This window comes from Hemitrygon akajei, chromosome 19 (genome assembly GCF_048418815.1).
Source record: "Hemitrygon akajei chromosome 19, sHemAka1.3, whole genome shotgun sequence".
Lineage (NCBI taxonomy): Eukaryota > Metazoa > Chordata > Chondrichthyes > Myliobatiformes > Dasyatidae > Hemitrygon > Hemitrygon akajei.
Genome location: NC_133142.1, coordinates 55,444,466 through 55,468,238, shown reverse-complemented (window position 1 = coordinate 55,468,238; position 23,773 = coordinate 55,444,466). Strand labels below are relative to the sequence as shown.

Genomic DNA, 23,773 nt, shown 5'->3' with positions numbered 1-23,773 from the left:
ACGTGGTAAATATAAAACTCATAAGTATTTATTTGGGACACACTCTAACGGGCAGCCTTTGGAGTCACAAGAGAGAGAAAGAGTCAGAGACAGAGAGTCCCCGACCCAACATTCTAATATGTTAAAGGACAAATGTAACAGGACAATTTCTATAGTTACAATGCCCTCATAATACTTCTTTCGAGTTGCATGTAATTTTTCAAATCTTCCCAACAACACACCAAAAATGAGTGTTAATTACTATGGTCTCTGGAGTGATATTCATGCAATGGGGTGTTGATTGCATTCATGCACATGCAGACATCTCAAGTCAATTGGATGTGTCCTGTCTCAAGCTGCATTTCCCACCAGATCTGCATTTTTAATTTAATCTACAAACCATATTCAGATCTGAAGGTTGGTTACTGAAGGCTAACATTTGCTATATTGCATCTCCAGAATATGCCCTAATAACCCCACAACACATCGAACCTTGAAGTCAATGGGCTACAGCAGCAGAAGACCATGAATATACAACTCAGTGGCCATTTTATTAGTACAGGAGGTATCTAATAAATTGACCATTGAGTGTATACTAATGCATGTATGGTGAGGTCCAGATTCACTGCTTAAAGAAATTGTTTATTTTATTTCAATGTGATTATCTTAATATCTTAGTTCAATTCTTCCCCAGGGGTAGAAGTATTTTATAGTTTTTAAGTCTTTTTTAGATCACTTCACAGTCCCTCTCTTAAAGTAATGATGTTCAGCCAGTTCAGCCTGTTGTGATTGTATAACCTTACAGTTATGGTCTCAATTGTATAATTTCCTTATGTCTCCGTTTTAAAAAAGCAACTAAAGCTTCACTCTCCAAGTGTGATCTAGCTAAGATTCAATGGGCTTAACTTAAGAGTAGGATAGCTAAAGATTATAGTGGAAAATCCTATTCTTTAATTATATTAAGATGGATGATACATCTTTTTCAAGCCATAATTATTAGAAGACACATAATTGAGTACTGTTATTTTTAGGTATTACTTCAAATAAGCATACTGTTGTAAATTAAACTGTTCTCCAAGTTGGTATGAGGTAATCACTAAGTTTCATTTTGGCTAGGTGACCTCACATTACCTAAGAATATGAGAAATAAAAGCAAGAATAGGCCATTTTGCATTCATGCCCTCTCTGCCATTCCTTAAGTTCATGGCTGAATTTTTACCTCAGTGATACCATTCCTCCATAAATCCTGTATACCTTGATTCCCTCAGTGTCTGAAAATCTGCCACTTTTGAATACACTCTGCAACTGAGCCTCTACTGCTTGAGAATTCCAAAAATTAACTTTTCATCTTTGACTTAAATGGACAGTCCTTGAATCTCTGATTCTTGATTCTAGACACCCCACCCAGAAAAATGTCGTACTTGCTCCAGCACTGTTAAACCCGTGAAAATTTTTAGGTTTTAATGAGATTGGCTTTCTTTATCCAAGAGCATATAGGCCCAGTCTGCTGTACATCTCCAAATAAGATATTCTCAGCCCACACCAGAAATTCATTTGGTGAATTTTTGCTTCCCTCCTTCAGTTACGTGCAAATTTGTCTTTGCGTGAGGAGACCAAAACTGCACACAGTATTACAGATATGGTCTCGCCTTCCTCCATATAATTGCAGTGAGATTTTTCCTTTTGATCTAAAATCATTCTGTAGTAAATGCCAGCATACCATTTGCTTATTGTTCCTGCAAATTAAATAACTGTAACGTTCTCGCTCGGGTGTGACGGAACCCGAATTAAACGTCGAGGTAAACCGTAGTCAATGAAAACAAGGTCGCAGTAAGATTAACCATTTACTGTTCACTCTTCACATTAACGTATGGTGAAAACTGTTGATAAAACAATACAAGATTGGTACAGTGTTTGTTTCCTTCTAAATACCACATTTACATCGTGAATACTTGCAAAGGTAAAACTACAATAACTACATTACATTAAAGTGCAGCATACAGTCAGAATCTACCTGCTCCATTGACTGCTTTAAATACACTTCAACACAAACTATCCCGACTCTTTAACTAATGAAAACATAAACCTTATCGACCATCGTTACTCTTAACAGAATCAGCGTTAACATTTTAATTCAACATATCGATTATCTCATGACTTACAGCGTTGCTTTCACTGTGTTTCTGGTGCGTAGAGAACAACCTTACTCACGCTGAACTGCCACATGTGAGCGCCCCCCACCCTTGCGTTTATCCCAAACCAGTATTTTCCCACAAGACGCGGCAAAACCGGATGTGACGTCATCGCAGCCGCGATATTTTACAGACAAATGAATTTACTTAAACAATTTTAACTTTAACTAAAAAATGCTAACAAACGAATTACTAAGCGAAAATATTATAAACTAAGTAACTGCCATAAAGGCAGCACAATAACAGTGACTCAAATTCAAGGGCACACAGATCTTTTTGAGCACAACACCTCATTTAACAATTACATAGAACATTACAGGACAGTACAGACCCTTCTTATAATCTACGTTAAGTATAATCTAACCCTTCCCTCCTACATAGCCCTTTCACTGTTCTATCATCCATGTACCTATCTAAGATTTTCGTAAATGCCCCTAATATATCTGCCTCTTCCACCACCCCTGGCAGGGCGTTGCACACACCCACCACTCTCTGTCCGGACAATTGCTTTCCTGTTGTTTTCTATCTATATGAATGATATTCTTTCACATTATATTCCATCTGGTCTTTGTCATTCACTTTCTGTCTTGGACTTTCTCTGCAATCTCTTCACAACTTGCCCTTTACCAGGTCTTATATCCTCATCAAACTTAAATATATTATACATGATTCCCTCATCCAAATCAGTAATTATAGATGGTGAACAGCTTGGATCCCAGCATGTATGTCTGTGACACCCCGCTAGTAACAGCTTCTCAGAAAAGATTTTCCTTTCATAAATCCTTGTTGATTCTGCTCAGTCCTATAATTTTCTAAATTAGCTGTTGCTATTTCCATTATAGTTTTGAGAATTTACTTCAGTTACTGACGCAAGCCTAATTGGTTGGTAGCTGTCCATGATCCCTCTCCCTCTCTTTTATAATAGGGTTACATTTGCTATTCCCAACTTCTGGGAACTACCCTATAATCCATGGTTGAATGGTGCTTATCATCGCATGAACAAGTGACTCCCAGCTGGCTTATATCATTGTGTCCCTGCAGGCCCTATATTATTTACCGTATTTCTGCGTGACCAACTTGGTGAGGGGGGGGGGGGGGGGGTCTTGACAAGGTTGACGCTGAGTACGTTTTCCAGGAAGTCACTGTTTAGAACTGTGCTCATATTTTCAGTGTAAGGGGATGGCTTTTCTCCACAAAGACTCTTAAAGTTCAGTCTGTTAAAGGTGGAGGATGTGGAGTATACTTTATGATTTATTATTATTATTTCTTTCTTCTTGTGCTTGCACAGTGTGTTGTCTGTTGCACACTGGTTGAATGCCCAAGTTGTTGCAGTCTTGCATTGATTCTCTTATGGATTTATTGAGTATGCCTACAAGAAAATGAATCTCAGAATTGTATATGGTGACATATACGTAATTTGATAATAAATTTACATTGAACTTTGAATTCATCATGGAGCACAGATGTGGTGGTTCTGTTTCAATCCTACTCGCTTGACCTGGAACATGTAGTGGTCAACTGTCATCCATTTTATCTCATGAGGGACTTTTCCACCATCATCCTGGTAGCAAGGTATATTCCACCTCAGGCCAACATCAAGCAGGCACTGGAGGAGCTGAGCATCGTGATAGGCTGTCACAAAACAACACGTGTAGATCCCTTCCCTGTTATTGCAGGGGATTTCGATCAGGCTAACTCGAAGAAGTCTTTGAACTACTACCACCAATATATCACCTGTGTAAGCAGAAGTGCCAAACACGTGACCAAAATCAAAAGCACTTACCATGTCATCCCACGTCCACATTTTGGAAAGTTTGATCACCTGGTTGTACTTCTACTCCCAGCATATAGGCAGAGATTAATGACTGCAGCACCAGTGGTGAGGACCAAGAAGGTATGATTGGTAGGGGGGGTGGGGGGGGGGGGGTGGGCAGAGAAGCACTTACAGGACTACATTGAGTCGGTGGACTAGACAATATTCAGGGATTCATCTTCAAATCAAGACTTGAAGACAGCACAGCAATGCTTCGCTGCCTGTTTGTACTAGGCCTTACCTGAGAAATTGGACTATCGAGTCAACTGACTGTAAAGCGAAGTTTAAAAAGGGAAAGCTTCACGGGAACTTGGCTATAACTGGAGCACTAGTCATGTGTTGGAGAGTAGGGAAGGTTCAGGCATTAAAGGGAGACACTACCTAGCAGAGCGGACATTGATGGGGTGGTAGGGCTTTGGCGAGGTAAGTGAGTAAGTGGACTTCATTTTTTCCTTGCATTTTTTGAGGAATAGAGAGTATGTCTGTAGGGTTAGTACTTTGTTCCGGGTGCTAGGTGTGGGAATCCTGGGAATCTTCCAGTCTCCCACATCTGCACCAGGTACACCGAGATGCAGCTCCTGAGAGACTGTGTTAGGGATCTGGAGCTGCAACTTGATGACCTACAGCTTATTATGGAAAATGAGCAGGAGGTAAGATAGAAGCTACAGTAGTGGTCACTAACCTTTTTAAGCCCAAGATCCCCTACCTCAGCCTTAGTGAAAGGTGAGATCGACCCCAGATCGATTAGTTACACACATGCACACCGGGGCGGAAAAGACCGGAAGTAAAACCCCACAACCCGGAAGTAGAAATAATGTATGAACACCAGAGGTACCCACCCTTTTTTGCACCACGGACCGGTTTAATATTGACAATATTCTTGTGGACCAGCCGACTGGGGGGGGGGAGGGGTTAAACACGACCGGAATACAGCGATACTTGAAGCAGGTTCCTTATGTCCAGTCTATTCCACAATTTAGTTTTCGCGGTTCTTGGCTTCTGTCTCGCTTGCTCACCTTTTTCTCCGCTCAAAAAACTCAACGCATTTGTCTTTAAGTGCAGGGTGCTTGGACTCAAGGTGCCGAAGCAGTTTTGAGGGCTCCATTGCCTCATTAGACAGCCTCCCGGCCCGAACTGCAGCCTCCTGCCCGCCCACCGCCAGATGCCTTGTTCAGGTGCGGCTGGTCGTGGGTGGGGTGAGAGGACAAGGTCAGGGCCGGTGGTCCCTGTACCGGGGCCGTGGTGGTCACAGTCCGGAGAGAGCGACCAACCAAGCGAGGAGTGCGACAGGACACGCCCGCCCCTCTTGTAGGATCTATTAGCCGACAAAAATTTGTTTCCGTAGATCGCATTGCGGTAGCTGCTCTGATACTTACGAAACACTGAGCCCGAATTAGGTCGTCTGCGAATATTTTAGCATCGGGTTCCCCACGACATTTGGTGTGCTAAACAGGTTCAGAAGTGGCGCCCATCTGTCAGTGCTCCAGGCCAGTAACAATATCACTTCCCGCCAGCCACGCAAGGCCAACCAGTGATCCCTGGCGCGAGGGTATCTCTGCGTTTAGGTGACTGATGACCTCGCGTGGGTTCAAGTTCAACAGTGGGCATGACAGGGAATGAGGAGAGGTGCAGCTGACTCACATCGTTTCCTTGAAGTACACTGTGTAGTGTGGGGGAGCTACACGCATGCACACTGGGCAGAAAGAATGGAACTAAAACCCCGCAACCCGGAAACAATCTCTCAACAGTATTTGTGTATTTTTTTTTCAGGATCTACTGGGAAAGTCTCAAAGATCAACCAGTCGATTGCGATCGACAGGTTGGCAGCCACTAAGCTACAGGGAGTTAGTCACCCCAAGACTGCAGGAGATAGATAAGTGGGTGACTGTCAAGGAAGGGTAGAGAGCATCCCTGTGGCCATCCTCCTCAGTAATCGTTATCTCATTTTGGATGCTATTGAGGGAGATGACCTGACAGAGGACAACCACGGCGATCGGGTCTCTGGCACTGAGCCTGGTTCCGTGGTGTAAAAGGGAGAGAAGATAATGAGGAATGTGGTAGTCATAGGGGATTCCATAGTGAGGGGGAACAGACAGGATGTTCTGTCAGCCTGATAGAGATACCTGCATGGTGTGTTGCCTCCCAGGTGCCAGAGTATGGGATGTCTTGGATCGGGTGCAGTGTATTCTGAAGGGAGAGGGTGACAGCCAGAAGTCTTGGTACACATTGGTACCAATGACATAGATAGAAAAAGGGAGGAGGTCCTGAAGAGAGAATTCACAGAGTTGGGTAGGAAGCTGAAAGGCAGGACCCCCAGGGTAGCAACCTCAGGATTGCTACCTGTGACACGTGCTAACGTGTAAGAATGTTATGCAAGAATAACATGATCTGGCATATTAATGCGTGGTTGAGAGACTGGTGTAGGGGGGCAAGGATTCAGATTTGGGTTCCTGGATCATTGGGGCCTCTTCTAGGGGAGGTATGACCTGTACAAAAAGGACAAGTTACACCTGAATGCAAAGGGGTCCAATATCCTAGCAGGCTGGTTTAATAGAGCTTTTAGGGAGGATTTAAACTAATTTGGCAGGGGAATGGGAACCAGTGTGATAGGACTGAAGAAGGGGAAAACAGAAATAAATCAAAGATAGCTTGAAACAGAGATGATAGAAAGGACAGGCAGGAGATGAAACATAATCACAGCCAGTGGGATGATTTACAGGGCAATAGAGGTGTGGTGCAGTTAAAACAGAAGCAACAAATACTGGACTGAGAGTGTTGTATTTGAATGCACGCAGCATAAGAAATAAAATGGACGATCTTGAAATTCAGCTACAGATTAGCAAGTTTGACGTTGTGGCCATCTCTGAAACTTGGCTAAAGGATGGCTTCCATTGGGAATTGAACGTCCAAGGATATGCGGTGTATCGGAAAGATAGGTTAGTTGGCAGAGGGGGGTGATGTGACCCTGTGTATAAGAAATAATATTAAATCATTAGAAAAGGATGATATAGGATTGGAAGGTGCAGAGTTTCTATGGGTTGAGCTAAGAAATAGCAAGGGTAAAAGGACCCTAATGGCAGTTGTATATAGGCCTCCAAACAGCAGCTGGGATGTGGATTATAAATTACATCGGGAGGTAGAAAAGTTATGTCAGAAGGGCATGTCATGATAATCGTTGGGGATTTTAACATGAAAGTGGATTGGGAAAACCAGGCCTGTACTGGACATCAAGAGAGGGAATTTGTAGAATGTCTAAGGGAAGGCTTTTTAGAACAGCTTGTTGTTGAGTCCACTAGTGGATCGGCTGTGCTGGATTGGGTGTTGTGCAATGATCCAGAGATGATGAGAGAGGTTAAGGAACCCTTAGGGAACAGTGATCACAATATAATTGAGTTCACTTTGAAATTTGAGAAAGAGAAACTAAATTCCAATGTATTGGTATTTCGCTGGAATAAAGGAAATTACAATGGCATGAGAGGGGAACTGGCCAAAGTTGACTGGAAAGGGACACTAGCAGGAAGCCCAGCAGAGCAGCAATGGCTGGAGTTTCTGCGAAAAATGAGGGAAGTGCAAGATAGATATATTCCAAATAAGAAATTTCAAAATGGAAGGACGCTACCGTGGCTGACAAGTGAAGTCAAAGCCAAAGTAAAAGCAAAAGAGATGTCAGACAAGGAAGCAAGGCTGGTGGGAAGATAATTGGGAAGCATTTAAAAACTTGCTGAAGGAAACTAAGAAGGTCATTAAGATGAATTATGGAAGGAAGCTGGCGACTAATATCAAAGAAGATACTAAAAGCTTTTTTAAGTATATAAAGGGTAAGATGGAGTTGAGGGTAGATATAGGACCAATAGAAAATTATATTGTAATGAGAGGCGCAGAGATGGCAGAGGAACTGAATGGCTATTTTGCATCAGTCTTCACAGTGGAAGACAGCTGCCAAATACCGGACATTCAAGAGTGTAAGGGAAGTGAAGTATGTGTAGTGAAAATTACGACTGAGAAGACGCTAAGGAAGCTTAATGGTCTGAAGGTAGATAAATCTCCTGGACCTGATGGAATGCACCCTCGGGTTCTGAAGGAGGTAGCTGGAGAGATTGCGTAGGTATTAACAATGATCTTTCAAAAATTGATAGACTGGTATTGTACCGGCTGACTGGAAAATTGCAAGTGTTATTCCGCCATTTAAGAAGGGTGAGAGGCAGCAGAAAGGAAACTATAGACCTGTTAGCTTGACATCAGTGGTTTGGGAAGTTGTTGGAATCGATTGTTAAGGATGAGATTATGGAGTACCTGGAGGTACATGATAAGATAGGCCAAAGTCAGCATGGTTTCCTGGAAGGAAAATCCTTCCTGACTAACCTACTGCAATTTTTTGAGGGTAGACAAAGGAGATGCAGTAGACGTGGTGTACTTGGATTTTCAGAAGGCCTTTGACAAGGTGCTGCACATGAGGCTGTTTAATAAGATAAGAGCCCATGGAATTGCAGGGAAGTAATTAGCATGGGTAGAGCATTGGCTGATTGGCAGAAGACAGAGAGTGGGAATAAAGGGATCCTCTTCTGGGTGGCTGCCGATTACCAGTGGAGTTCCACAGGGGTTGGTGTTGGGACTGCTACTTTTTATGATGTGGACTATGGGATTAATGGATTTGTAGCTAACTTTGCCAATGATACATAGCTAGGTCGAGGAGGGGTGGTGTTGAGGAAATAGAGAGCCCGCAGAAAGACTTAGATAGTTTAGGGGAATGGGCAAAGAAGTGGCAAATGAAATACAATGTGGGAAAGTGTATGGTCATGCACTTTAGTGGAAGAAATAAACAGGCAGACTATTATTTAGATCGGGAGAGAATTCAAAATGCAGAGATGCAAAGGGACTGGGGAGTCCTTGTGCAGAATACCCTAAAGGTTAACGTCCAAGTTAAGTTGGTGGTGAAGAAGGTGAATGCAATATTGGCATTCATTTCTAGAGGTATAGAATATAAGAGCAGGGATGTGATGTTGAGGCTCTTTAAGACGCTCGTGAGACCATACTTGGAGTATTATGAGTAGTTTTGGCCTTCTTATTTTAGAAAGGAAATACTGACATTGGAGAGGGTTTGGAGAAGGTTCATGAGAATGATTCTAGGAATGAAAGGGTTACTGCATGAGGAACATCTGGCAGCACTTGGGCTGTATACCCTGGAGTTCAGGAGAATGAGGGGGAATCTCACAGAAGTTAGATATGGGCCTTGTGGCTAAAGGGATCAGGGGGTATGGAGAGAAAGCAGGTACAGGGTTCTGAGTTGGATGATCCGCCATGATCATACTGAATGGCGGTGCAGGCTCGAAGGGCCAAATGGCCTACTCCTTTTCCTATTTTCTATGTTTCTATGTTCTGAATGTTAAAAGGTCTGAACAGATTATGGCACAGTAGGGGAGTCTAGGACAAGAGGGCATGACTTCAGGATTGAAGGACATACATTTAGAACAGAGATGCGGAGAAATTACTTTAGTCCGAGAGTGGTAAATCTGTGGAATTTGTTGCCACGAGTGGCTGTGAAGGCCAAGTCATTGGGTGCATTTAAGGCAGAGATAGATAGGTTCTTGATTAGCCAGGGCATCAAAGGGTATGGGGAGAAGGCAGGGGAGTGGGGATGACTGGAAGAATTGGATCAGCCCATGACTGAATGGCGGAGCAGGGTCAATGGGCTGAATGGCCTACTTCTGCTCCTATATACAAACATGTATTATGGTCTTAAATCTGAATGAATATGCCACAGTTGTCACCAACTTCATCAAGACCTGTGTGGTTGAGAGCTTACATGCTCAAACCAAAGTCTATGGATGAACCAAGAGATTTGTCGTCTGCTGAAGGCTTAATGTACAGGACATTCAGGTCTGGTGATCTGGGACATACAAGAAGTCCAGATATGACCTATGAAAGCAACACACACAAAATGCTGGAGGAATTCAGCAGGCCAGGCAGCGCCTCTGGAAAAAATACAGTTGACATTTTGGGCCAAGACCTGTCGGTGTGTTGCTTGGATTTCCAGCATCTGCAGATTTTCTCCTGTTTGTGATTGGATGACCTATGGAAGGCTAATTTAAGAATGAGAAAACAATTCTGACTGAAGTTAGAAATGGAATCGGATGCACATCAGCTCTGGCAGGGTTTGCAGGCCGTCACCTCCTACAAAATGAACCCTAACATTGTGAATGTCTGTGATGCTTCATTCCCAGATGAGCACACTTCGAAAGGGAGAATAAAATTACGCCTGTACAAATTCTTGTGGCATTTGGTGACTCTGATCTCTTATGTCAGAGACCGATGGCAGAACATCTTTCAAGAGGGTGAACCCTTACATGGTGTCAGACTTTGATGGTGTACCTGGTGGATAGGGCCCTGTCAACCAGCTGCCAGGAGTGTTCAAGGACATCTTCAAACTCTCACTGTTACATTCGGTGGTTCCTATCTGATTCAAAAGGGTGACAATCATACCAGTGTCCGAGAAGAGCAGGTGAGCTGCCTCAATAACTTGCCCAGTTGCTCTCACATCTACTGTGATGAAATGCAGTGCTTTGAGAGGGTGTTCATGGCCAAAATCAACTCCTGCCTAAGCAAGGACCTGGACCCACTGCTATTTGCCTATTGCCACAATAGGTCTACAGGGGATGAAATATTAACTGGCCCTCCATTCAGCCTTGGATCATCTGGACAATAGCAATACCTACATCACACCTCAACGACAACACAATCTTACCCTTAGTACTAATCAGCAAGTTCCAAAACTTGGCCCCTGTACTTCTCTCTGCAACTGGAAACTTGACTTCCTCACCAGGAGACTACAGTCAGTGCGGATCGGAAATAACATCGCAACTTCGTTTACGATCAACACTGGGACACCTCAAGGATGCATGTTGAGCATACTGCTGTACCCTATCTAAAACTGTGGTTGTGTGCCTACACGCAGCTCAAATGCCATCTATAAGTTTGATGATGACACAAGTATTAGTGGCAGAATTTCAGATGTTGACAAGGAAGGCGTACAGGAATGAGATAGATCATCTGGTTGAGTGGTGTTGCAGCAACAACTTTGTGCTTAACATCAGTAAGACCAAGGAATTGATTGTGGATTTCAGGAAGGGGAAATGGAGGGAGCACACACTAGTCCTCATCGAGGATTCAGCAGTAGAAAGGGTGAATAGTTTCAGGTTCTTGAGTGTCAGCATCTCTAAAGGTCCACCCTGGGCGCACCATATTAATGTAATTACAAAGAAGGCACACAGCAGCTATATTTCGTTAGGAGTTTGAGGTGACTTTGTATGTCACCAAAGACTTACAAATTTCTATGGATGTACTATGTCGAGCATTCTAACTGGTTGCATACCATCATATATGGAGTGGCCACTGCACAGGATTAGAAAAAGCTGCAGAAAGCAGTAAACTCAGCCAGCTCCATGGGCAATAGCCTCCCCAGAATCAAGGACACCTTCAAAAGGCAATGCCTCAAAAATACAGCATCCATCATCAAGGACCCCCATCACCCAGGACATGCCCCCTTCTCATTGCTACCATCAAGGGGGAAGTACAGGAGTCTGAAGATCAATGTTTCCTTCCAAATTTTTTTTTACGGCTGCACGGAGCAACCATTGCTCTGAGCAGGAAATTTTTACATGGCCTGAGAAAAGCACAGCACTTAAATGTTTTTTTTGTAGTATGCACATCAAGCAAACACAAACCACAGTTCTTAACACAAATAAACTATGTCAGGCAGCCAAAACAACTGACAGGGACAATAGCAAAAATAAAATGTTTAGACTGAAGGGCATTGGTGTTCATTGGGCCGGCAGTTTATTAACAATGAGCTACTGTGTTAATTGTTACAATTTGTAACAGTGTGGTAACTTGAAACACTGAGAATTGAAGCTCTAAAATGTTTCAAAGTAAAGGTTGTGATACATATTATTGAGTAAATTTACAGATTATATTCATTAACATAATTCTGGTATTTTATAATTATATTAATATAATTTCAAAATTATATTAGCACTATATAAAAGAAAATTCTAGCTGCGCGGCAACAGAGAACAGAGGCTATACGCATGGGAGCATTTCAGTTATAACATAGCCATGCATCTGCACAACTTAAAGGGAACAGTGTTGAAGACACACACTCAATGTTTCAGGAACAGCTTCTTCTATTCCACCATCAGATTTCCAAATGGACAATGAACACTACTTCACTTTTTTTTCTCTTTTTGCACTACTTTTTTTATATATACTAATTGTAGTTTATATTTTAATTATGTATTGCAATGTTTCTCTGCTGTAAAACAATATATTTCACGGCATATGTCAGTGATATTAAAGCTTATTCTGAATCTAATTCTGACTGTGACTGCAATGAGGAGAGATTTCTTCTTGGGACGAAGAACATTTGGAATTCACTGCCCCCAGGCCAAGTTACATTTTTGGAAAGGAAAATATCAGGCAGAAAAATAGCATTGAGGCCAGAATTTGGATCAGTCATGATTTTACTGACTAGCAAAGCAGGCTTGGTGGGTGGGAGATTCTGGTCCCCTAATACTACTGTTTCTGACCTAGGCTGGCTTGCCTTGTGATTCAGTTGATGTGGCTATAAACATGATGTGCACATTACTCCTCCCACCCCGAAAATAAGTCAACCTTTCCATGTGGCAGCAAGTTCAACATTCTTGCCAATCCCAGCTTTACCATATTAATGTATCCTTTTGTGACACCAGGACTTTCGTAATTCCCTCAGGCTGAATGGGCAGTGATTGTCATTGAACAGTTGTGCCTCTAGCTTTTGACTGTTTCTTTCTCTTTCAGATTCTACCATACATCGATGGATTCCGTCATATCCAGAAGATCTCAGCAGAAGCAGACGTGGAATTGAATCTGGTGCGGATAGCAGTGCAGAATTTATTGTGAGTGGGGAAAGGGACAATTAGATCCTGCAAACAACTTCATTCCACTTTAACTTTTGCTTAGCTGATTAGTTAGGCAAAAAGAGCTTCAAAAATGAAACTCTTTCCATTTAATGCATTTTTTCTTCTGTTGAGCTACTAAGGGGTAAATTTATTTTCAAAGTACGTACTGTATACACCACCATGTACTACCCTGAAGGCATTCACAGTAGAACAAAGAAGTACAATAGAATTGATGAAAAACTGCACACAAAGACTGACAAACTATGCAAGTAAAAAAATGAACAAGTAATAATGATAAATAAATAATACTGCGAACATGAGTTGTATAGTCCTTAAAAGTGAGTCCACAGGTTGTGTTCAATGTGAGTAAAGATGTCCAAACTGGTTCAGTAGCCTGATGGTTGAAGGGTGAGTAATAACTGTTCTTGAGTATGGCCTGGATGGTAGGGGTCCTTGATGATAGAAACATAGAAAACCTACAGCACAATACAGGCTCTTTGGCCCACAATGATGGATCCTACTTTCTTATGGCAGCGCTCTTTGTAGCATTTACATTGTATTAGATATTATAAGTAATCTAGAGATGATTTAAAGTTTACGGGAGGATGTGCATAGGTTACCGCGGATCGGGAATCGAAAAGAAAACGGAAGTTCTCTAAGTCAGAACAGGTACATCTGGTATTATTTAGCATCAGTTAGTCAAACGTTTGTCTTATTATAATATATATATATTTTTTTTTTACCTTTCTATGCATATAAAACACTTAAGAAACATATGTATTTCAATAATTAAACCACTGCTTTGCTTAGTAATAATTGTAGCTTTCATTGGGGCAGGGCCTTCACATGCTCCATTACTCTCACTTTATCCTTTAAAATTGTTCTGATCGTTGACCGACTGTAGCCTAATGCTTTTCCAATGACTGATGGTGTTTCACCTCTTTCCGATCGCTTTATTATTTCCACTTTATTTTCGATCGTGTTCATTTTCCGGAACAGAAACACTGCAGGCGGCAGGTCCTGAGCTCCGCCAGGTCCTAAAGTCCACCGCACTGAGACAGGTTAAATAAGGGACTTGAGCATCGCGTTTTTTGGTATCCACGGGGGTCCCAGGACCAATCCCCCACGAATAAGGAGGGCCAACTGTATTCAACCAGAGGAAGCTTGAGGGAAAGAAAATAATGGAGTAAATTGTTAAAATCTAAAATGAACTACCTGAATACTCAGCAGTAATTTTAAAAGGAAATTGATTATGTCCTTGGGAAAGGTTTCTAGGGCCGTGGGAAAGGGACAGAAAAACCACTGGGACAACTCTTTCAAAGCACAAGGATTAGGTACATTTAGCTCCTTCCGTACTACATCATTCCACAATTATCATAATATACAGACTTCAAAACCTGTGTCGTTTTCCATTCCTGGCTTGTGCATCATGGCATCTTTGTCTGCCTCCTCTAGACTCCATGTCTCTTTTGGATTTGGTACCGGAAAACAGTTGTGGCACAAGTCTGATGGCTGAAGGGAGATCGGGTTATTCAGTGGATTTCTTGTCTTTAGCTGAGAAACCATATACACTGGTTAGATAGAAGTAGCAGTATGTCATGTGATAATTCTGCTCTTGCCATATCAGGACAGCAAATGGCATTAACTTCTGAGTAACTCTGAGGCAAGTTCTAAGGTTGACAGTGCATATTGCACAACAAATGTGAGGAGCCCAATTTTACACCAATGTAGAGCTCTTAGGCTTTCTTAATAAGAGGAGTCATTCTCCATCTTTGAGATTTAAATGTATACTCACCAGAAATGTGATACTTTTTGTATCACAGCTGTTGCAACATTATCGAGACATTTTGCTATCACAAATCCTCCTGAAAATGCAATTACTTCATTATAATGAATACACACAATGTGCTGTGCACATAGAGCATGCTCATCATTTTGATGGCAAGCCAATAATACATGTAAACCCAACACATAACACTGTGTGTGATGTTTTCATAGACTTTCTAAAACCTGTTCTGCCATGCCCTAAGCATGCCCAGGTATGCCTGGACAAGATAGAAACCTTTTCAGCTTACATTGTGGGCAACATTTTAATTGCCTTGAATTATGAATTGAAATATTAAACATAAGAGACTTCAAAAATTGGTGTGACAGGGAAATTTCCTAGTGATTTTCATGATCAGCAGCCTAAAATCCATAAGATACAGCCAAAAGTATTCAGGAAGCAAAATCTTTGTTGTCCAGTGTAATATTACAAAGGATATCAAAAGTTTCTTTAGATATACAGTATAAAGTGTGAAAGAAAGGCAAGAGTAAATATCAGACCACTGGAAAATGATGCTGAAGAGGTAGTAATGGGAGGTCAAGGAAATGGCGGAGGAACTGTATAAGTATTGTGGAAGTCAAGAGCAGTATGCCGGAAGTTCAGGAGTGTCAGGGGCCAGAAGGGAGTGAAGTTGCCATTAATAGAGAGAAGGTGCTTGGGAAACTGAAAGGTCTGAAGATAGATAAGTCACTTGGATCAGATGGTCTACGCCCCAGGGTTCTGAAAGAAGTGGCTGAAGAGATTGTGCAGGCATTAGTAACGATCTTTCAAGAATCAATAGATTCTGGCATGGTTCCAGAAGACTGGAAAATTTCAAATGTCACTCCACTCTTCAAGAAGGGAAAGAGACAGAAGAAAGGAGATTATAGGCTCGTTATTCTGACCTCAGTGGTTGGGAAGATGTTGGAGTCGATTGTTAAGGATGTGGCTTCAGGAAGGCACGTGATAAAATAGGCCTAAGTCAGCATGGTTTCCTTCAGGGAAAATCTTGTCTGACAAATCTGTTGAAATTCTTTGAAGAAATAGCAAGCAGGATAAACAAAGAATAATTGGTGAATGTTGTGTACTTGAATTTTCAGGAAGTCTTTGACAAAATGCCTCACGTGAGGCTGCTTAGTAAGTAAAGAACCCATGGTACTATAAGGAAGATATTAGCATGGATAGAGCATTGGCTGATCGATAGGAAGCAAAGATTATGGATAAAGAGATGCTTTTCTGGTTGGCTACTGGTGACTAGTGGTGTTCCACAGGGGCCTGTGATGAGACCACTTCTTTTTATGTTGTATGTCAACGATTTGGATGATGGAGTTGATGGCTTTTGGCCATGTTTGCTGACAATAGGAAAATAGATTAGTGTTGAGGAAGCAGAGAAGCTGCAGAAGGACTTAGATTAGGAGAATGGACAAAGAAGTGGCAGATGGTCATGTACTTTGGTAGAAGAAATAAAAGAAACTTCTAAATGGAGAAAAAATACAAAAATTTGAGGTGCAACGGGACTTGGGAATTCTTGTGCAGGTTGAGTCAGTGGTGAGGAAGGCAAATGCAATGTTAGCATTCATTTTGAGAACACTAGAATATAAAACCAAGGATGTAATGTTGAAGCTTTATAAAGCACTGTTGAAGTCTCACTTGGAGTATTGTGAGCAGTTTTGGGCCCCTTATTTAAGAAAGGATGTGCTGACGTTGGAGAGGGTTCAGTGGAGGTTCAAGAGAATGATTCTGGGATTGAAAAGCTCTTCGTATGAGGAGCGACTGACAGGCTTAGGGCTTCTAAACGCAGAAACTTAGAGGAATAAGGGGTGATTGCATTGAAAACTATCAAATGTTGAAAGGCCTCAGTAGAGAGGATGTTTCGTATGGTAGGAGAATCCAAAACCAGAGGATACAGTCTCAGAATAGAAGTACATCCATTTAGAACAGATATGAGGAAGAATTTCCTTAGCCAGAGAGTGGTGAATCTGTGGAATTCGTTGCCCCAGACGGCTGTGGAGGCCAAGTCATTGGGTATATTTAGGGTAGAGGTTGATAGACGGCGTGGCACACGGCAGCAGCGGCCTTTCGGATCTGGTGCTACTTTAATTTATTTTTTAATTTAATTTTAAGGCACAATTAGGGTTTAGGGCAATGGATAACAGAGCGACTATCTACCATCGCCAGATACTGCTACAATACAGAGATCGCCCAAAAACAAACCTTCATGAAAATCTGCTGGTTAGATTGCGCAACCTCAGCTTGCTGAGGGAATCGGGCCTGCAGTCCTCGGAGTCGCCTGATGCCTGTGGCCGGAGTTGGGGACGTCGTAAGCGGTGTGCGAGGAAACGGAAGCGAGGCCAGCGGGCAGGAGTCTGTGCCAGGAGAAAAGTAAGCCCTAGCCGGCCGGCTCTCCCGTCCATTCTGCTCTCCAATGGACATTAAATTGGACTACATCTGTGGCAACGAAATACTCGGCGGGAGTACAGAAACAGACGGAATCCCAGACGCAGCCATTCAGCTGATTATTTATGTAACAGATTTTCCCCCAAGCTATCGGACTAACAATCTACTGACCTCTGCTGTGCCTGTTGTCTTGTTTATTACTTATAACTGTTTATTATTATCACTATTCTGTGTTACTTTATGCAGTCCTGGGTAGTTCTGTAGTCTAGTGTAGTTTTTGTGTTGGTTTACGTAGTTCAGTGTAGTTTTTGTATTGTTCATGTAGCACCATGGACCTGAAAAAAGTTGTCTCATTTTTACTGTATACTGTACCAGCAGCTATGGTCAAAATGACAATAAAAAGTGACTTGTCTTGACTTGATAGGTTTTTGATTGGTCAGGGCATGAAGGGATACGGGGAGAAGGCAGCAGACTGGGGCTGAAAGGGAAATGGATCAGCAGTAATGAAATGGTGGAGCAGGCTCGATGGGCCAAATGGCCTAATTCTGCCCTGTATCTTATGGTGTAACATCATTGCCAATACCTGGGGATCCCTGACTGCCTAACATGGTGGAGCAATATGCAGGAAGGCTTTGAGCACCTTGAGTCTGGCTGGAAGCACATTGAGGCCATACATAAATAAAAGAATGCACAACATCACAAACAAACTACTCACCTGCCCCATAGGTATTACCTGTCCACCTGTAGCTGAACCTACAAACCTATTTATCAGCCACCTCAGGCCATAGGACTGAGCTGGAAATAGATTGTCCTCAACTCCTCAACAGAAAGGAAAACAGAGGATAAAAAGAAGAAAAAATAATAATCTTTAAAAGCAAATCATTATTTCTTCTCTTTCTCCTTAAACACCAGACGAAGTTTCTCTTTCCCTTTGTGACTCAAACTGGTAATCAGGAACTAGAAACATTGGATGAAATGATATACATGGGACTCCATTTTCCTCTCACTCAAATGATTCAGTTTCTGGGATTGATGTTGCACTGTAGAATGTTTTATGATTGAGGTTGGAAGGGCTTTAATTTCATTTTATTCTTGATTTGATAAACCTATTCGATTTGGTCTCCACGAGTCTGTAGTTTACCTGAGACATATATCAAAACGTTCTCTTAAATATGAATTGTACTCTGAAAGCGGTATGTTGTTCTTTCGCAGGTACTATGGAGTTGTGACTTTAGTTCCAATATTCCAGGTGAGTATACAGAAACTAGTTAATAATCTGTATATTCTGAAACTGTAACTAAGGATTGCTTCTTTGTCTGTTTCTCCTCTGACCTTAATGCAAATAAAAACCCTTGTGCTTTGCTGTGCATGCTGGAATTGTATTGATCTATGGTACAGCTACTGCTTTACTATTCCTGTTCCTTTCCCCCTGCAGTATTCGAATGTGTACTGCCCTACTCCCAGGGTGCAAGATCTTGTGGATGACAAGTCCATGCAGGAGGAATGTCTGGCATTTGTTACAAAGCCAGGTATGGTGAATACTTCTGTTCAATGAAAAGACATTGAAAATCAAAGGACATTTTGTGGTTTGCACCTGTTATGTTCAGGCTTAAAGTCAGCATTATGCAGGTAGAAAACTGGCCCTTTGACCTAGCTTGTCCCTGCTGACCAAATAGTCTGCTTGCGTTAGTCATAAACACAAGTGATTCTACAGATGCTGGAAATCCAAAACAACACATGAAGGGCCTTAGCTCAAAACATCAACTGTTATTTGCTGCCTGACCTGCTGAGTTCCTCTAGCATTTTGTGTGTGTGTTACTTGAATTAGTCTTCTTACCCACATTTGGCCCACTGTGTTTATGGTTTTAAATTGCAAGCATACAGCAAAAAGTCATTTTTTGCTCAGGCATTATCATTGTATCTAGTTTAATCCAGACTTTAACTGGCCTGCTGGTAGGAGAGTTTAAAAAAAACAATTTCAGATAAAACAGGAAAGCCCTGCTAACCTATGCTTGCCATTTGATTACTTCATAGGAGAATAATTGCGGCATTGTGCCACAATTATCCAGTTTAAGATGTGTTAGTACTATAAGATGATAGAAGTGCAAACTGTTATATTTTAAACCACTTTCTTAACTACTCCCGACATTTGGAAAATGGCAAATATATTTTATTTATTTGGATAAAATTGCTGATGTGGACATGGAAACTATGACAAAATATAACAGAAGTTTCAGAGAACTTTATTAAAAATTGCCTTTTTGACAAAATCTAGAAAAATACAATTCATAATGCACCAAAACATAATGAAGAGTGGTGTCTACTCTGGAGTTTTCTGGGATCTTATTGGACCCTAATACCTCTGACTTTGATAGACTTTTCCTCATGAATTGTTCTGCCTTCATATCTGTCAGAACAAACACAGATTTAGTAAGGTATTTTCCAAATTATAATCTTTAAAATTAAAGACAATGGGTTGAGTCTCAGGTAATGCTTCCCATTTTGATAAGTTTCCACCTAAGCCCTTAGTTTGTGAATTTTTGTTTAACTTGTCGCACTGGTACCAGAAGTGCTGGTTATTACTGAATCACTTCACAGGTACAAACTGATATCTTGCCATTCTGCAAATCAATCTGTCATTTGTCGAAAACTGTGTTATCTGGAATATTTGACAGTGGAGAATCCAGTTCTCAAACCAGTTCTAATCCAATGCTTGTACTTCTTCAATTAAGGCAATGTGTTGTTAACTCTCAATCTCAGCTTTGCTGTTTGCACTGTGATGTTTTCAGCCATCAACCTGTATGGCTGACCAAAACTAAAATTCACTTGGCCTCCAGGAAGATTAAGACGTAATTCTCCAATTACTTCCTTGTCTGTGCCATAGTCATGAATTAACAGGAGCATTAATCTCTTAAATGGACTCTCCTTAAACCGATTGGGACACATGAAAACTGCCCTGTTTCCTGGGACACTTGTGCACGTAGGGTTTTAGTGGATAGGGATGGGGAGAGGAAGAGACAGCAGGGGAGGAGGAGAGGCAATAAGGGGAAATGAGCGGGTTGGAAGAGAGAGAGTTGGGAAAGATTAGGAGAGGGCAAGAGTGGAATTTGGGAGTGGACAGAGATGACTGAAGGGATGAGATGTAAGGAGGGCAAATTTACAGTAGTGAGGCCCCTGGAATTGGCTCCTTTAACAGAACCAAGCAGCTTTTTATTCCCTGCCACTCTTCAGATGCCACCAGTTTGGGGGCTTTTTCCCACCAGTGGAATTTATGAAAATTGTTCCCACTCCTGCAATTCACTGGAATGTGAATCTGACTAATTTTTCAGTAATGTCCTTCATATTATCTGAATTTGACTCTGGATTGACTGTCAATAGCCCAAGAGCCCGGGTGGAGAGCAAATGGAGCAGAACCTGAACACCTGCCAGTCCTTGCCTACGCTGCAGTAGCTCCTTAGTCATCTCTGAGACTCAGCTCTTCTCCCTTGGCAGTATTCATCCAAAAATAATTCTCCTTGTTGTTTAAGTGTAACAGTGAATGTAACCAAGTAATCTGGTGAAGGGCCTCACAGCCAAAAACGGTGTACAAGTGATTGGAATTGGAGGAACGGAAAGAATGTCAAACTAGAACAAGGTAGTTAGAGAAGAGCAATCCTATGGAGAGATCAAAACAATTTTGAATTGAATTACTGTCCATTACAAAGGCCAGGTTTTTCCAGATACAGTTTGACTGGCTGAGTTCATCCAACACTTTCTCTTTTTGTTTCAGATATTAAAATCTGCAGCTTTATTTGTTTTCAAAACATTTTCCTTTGCAATATCCAGTTTACAATCATGGTTCCCATAAGACAAGTCAAGGGTATCAGGGTTTTGTTGTTGTTTAGCAGGCAATTAAAACCACATATAAAACAAAACAGAAAATTAACAGGCCCTTCAGCCCATGATGTTGTGACAACTTTATAACCTACACATAAGATCAATCTAACTTTACCCTCCTACATAGTCCTCCAGCTCTCTATCATCTATGTGCCCATCTAAGAGTTTCTTAATGCCCCTGATGTATCTGCTTCAACTGCCATTCCACAGACTCACCACTCTCTGTGTAAAACAAAATAAACTTACCCCTGACATACTTTCCTCCCATCACTTTAAAATGATGCCCTTCATTTTTGCTTTTTCTATCCTGGGGAAAAATCTTTGACTGTCCACTTGATATATCCCTTTTAACATCTTGTACTCTTCCATCAAGTCACTTATCATCTACCTTTGCTCCAAACAGAAAAGCCCTAGCTCGCACAACCTATCCTAATAAGACATTGCTTCTAATCCAGGCAGCGTCCTGGTAAATCTCCTCTGCAGTCTCTCTAAAGCTTCTACATCCTTCATATAATGATTTTTTTTTTGAACAGCCCTAGTGACTGTGTTTCAGAAGTACTTCATTAGCTGTAAAATATTTTGGGAACTGAAGAATGACAATATGTATACATAACATTGAGCTCTTGTGGAAAGAGTTGGTTCCATCAGAAACAGCAGGGATTAATTGCTGCCTTTGAAAATAGGACACAAACGTGCCAGTCTGCGAGATGTCTTCCAGTTGTACTGTGGTCTCAGCCCTGGCACCACAGCTCGCGATCTCTGCTCCCGCTACGCTCAGCAACTTCAGCACGTGGATGAAAGGTAAGATCGTAAATCTTGAACTTGGACTAAACCTCAATATCAATAAACTTAAGTCCTTAATTGTGCTTTTTCAGTGTAATCAAGTTAGTCAAGTAAGTTAGTATGTTTTCTCCTGGTTTTTAGATTGTTTTTCATTTAGTCCTGAAAATGCCTCTAATAATGAGATATGTTACTCATCCCCAGTTACCATACCTTAGAAGTGGCAGTGATTCTTCAACATGTGGAGCCCCAATGTCAGTGTAATGTGGATACTCTTAAGCTGTAGAACAAAAGGAACTTCTAGGGTTTCCTCAGACACAATAAAGAAAGAATAATATTTGTTCAAGGCAGGTTGCACTTTTGGACACTTCCTGCCTTTTTAGGTGCTAGAGGTCATGAGCTGAGATGATTCAGGAGAGTGTCTGCTGTGCATCATGTATGTATCAGCTAAGTGAATGTATATTCTAGGGCTGCAGGCAGCTATCATCAGTGGTGTTAATTGCTGAGTTTAGTTGGGCAGCTGCAATCTGTCATAATGTAGAATCACCGTGTTGAGGCTAAAAGGCAGCAAAGAGGATTTGGGGAGTGAGTGCAGCATTTTGCAACAGAATGCTCAGCCTACCTCTTTTTCCTATGTTTGCAGAAAGCTGATTCAGTTTGGCCTAATGAAAGGACTGATTCGCAGGCTGCACAAGTACCCAGTCAAAGTGAGTTGTGATGAAAGAAACCGATCACCACGTCTCTATACCGGTTCCCATAGCTACGATGAGATCTGCTGCAAAACAGGTAACCGGCAAGGGCCCAATCCTTCATTGAAATCAAAATGGGCAAGCTGGCATGTGGGCATCAGACAATTTCAGGACTGAAGCGCGTGGTCATAGTCCAGATTGTCTGCATAACACTTCTAAGATTCAGAACGGTGTCTTCAAACAGAAACCACAAGACTATAAGACATAGGAGCAGAATTAGGCCATTTGGCCCATCAAGTCTGCTCCAGCATTTGATCATGGCTGATTTACTATCCCTCTCAACCCCATTCTCCTGTCTTCTCCCCTTAACCTTTGACACCCATACTAAACAAATACCTATCAATCTCCACTTTGAATATACCCAATGACTTGGCCTCCACAGCCGCCTGTGGCAATTAATTACACAGATTCGCCACCCTCTGTCTAAAGAAATTCCCTATTAACTCTGTTCTGAAGGGGCATCCTTCTATTCTGAGGCTCTGCCCTCTGGTCTTAGACTCCCCCACTATTTGAAACATCCTCTCCACATCCACACTATCTAAGCTGTTCAATATTTGATAGGTTTCAATGATATACATCCCTCATTCTTCTAACCTGTAGTGAGTACATGCCCAGAGCCATCTAACACTCATTGTACAATAATGTTTTCATTCTCAGTATTGTTCTGATTAAGCTTCTCTGGACCTTCTCCAATGCCTGAATGGTACATCATTTCTTAGGTCATGGGTCTAGAACAGCTCATAACCATGCAAGTGTGGTCTGACCAGCACCTTATAAATCCTCAGTATTACATCCTTGCTTTCTTCTCGTCCTTTTGAAATGAATGCTAACCTTGAACAAATATTATTTATTTATATATTTATGAGATTCAGCGCAAAATAGGCCCTTCGAGCTGCACTGCCCAGCAAGTTGCAATTTAACCCTAGCTTAATCATGGGACAATATACTATGACCTATTAACCTACCAACTGGTACGTCTGTGGACTGTGGGAGGATAACTGGAGCAGCTGAAGAAAATCCACGAGGTCACGGGGAGAACGTACAAACTCTTTACAGGTAGCGATGGGAAATGAACCCGGTTTGTCTGTACTGTAAAGAGTTGTGCTAATCACTACGCTCCTGTGCTGCCCAATCTCCAATCTGTATCTGTTTTTAGGGTATGAGACATTAAATGAATCCCTGTAATAGTTACAATCTGGGAGTAGAAGTAAGGAATTTATTCATTCTAGTATCTCATTCTGATTACTAGG

At 41.7% G+C, this 23,773-nt stretch overlaps 1 protein-coding gene across 2 annotated transcripts in view; it reads left to right on the top strand.

The window, feature by feature from the left end:
• nprl2 (NPR2 like, GATOR1 complex subunit) overlaps nt 1-23,773 on the top strand; it is a 47,568-nt gene that overhangs the window by 15,932 nt on the left and 7,863 nt on the right. For both annotated transcript variants that reach the window (XM_073072544.1, XM_073072545.1), the window contains exons 6-10: nt 12,817-12,914; nt 18,331-18,367; nt 18,554-18,647; nt 21,678-21,795; nt 22,418-22,560. In XM_073072544.1, the coding sequence (XP_072928645.1) occupies nt 12,817-12,914; nt 18,331-18,367; nt 18,554-18,647; nt 21,678-21,795; nt 22,418-22,560 (490 nt within the window). The remainder of the gene's footprint in view (nt 1-12,816; nt 12,915-18,330; nt 18,368-18,553; nt 18,648-21,677; nt 21,796-22,417; nt 22,561-23,773) is intronic.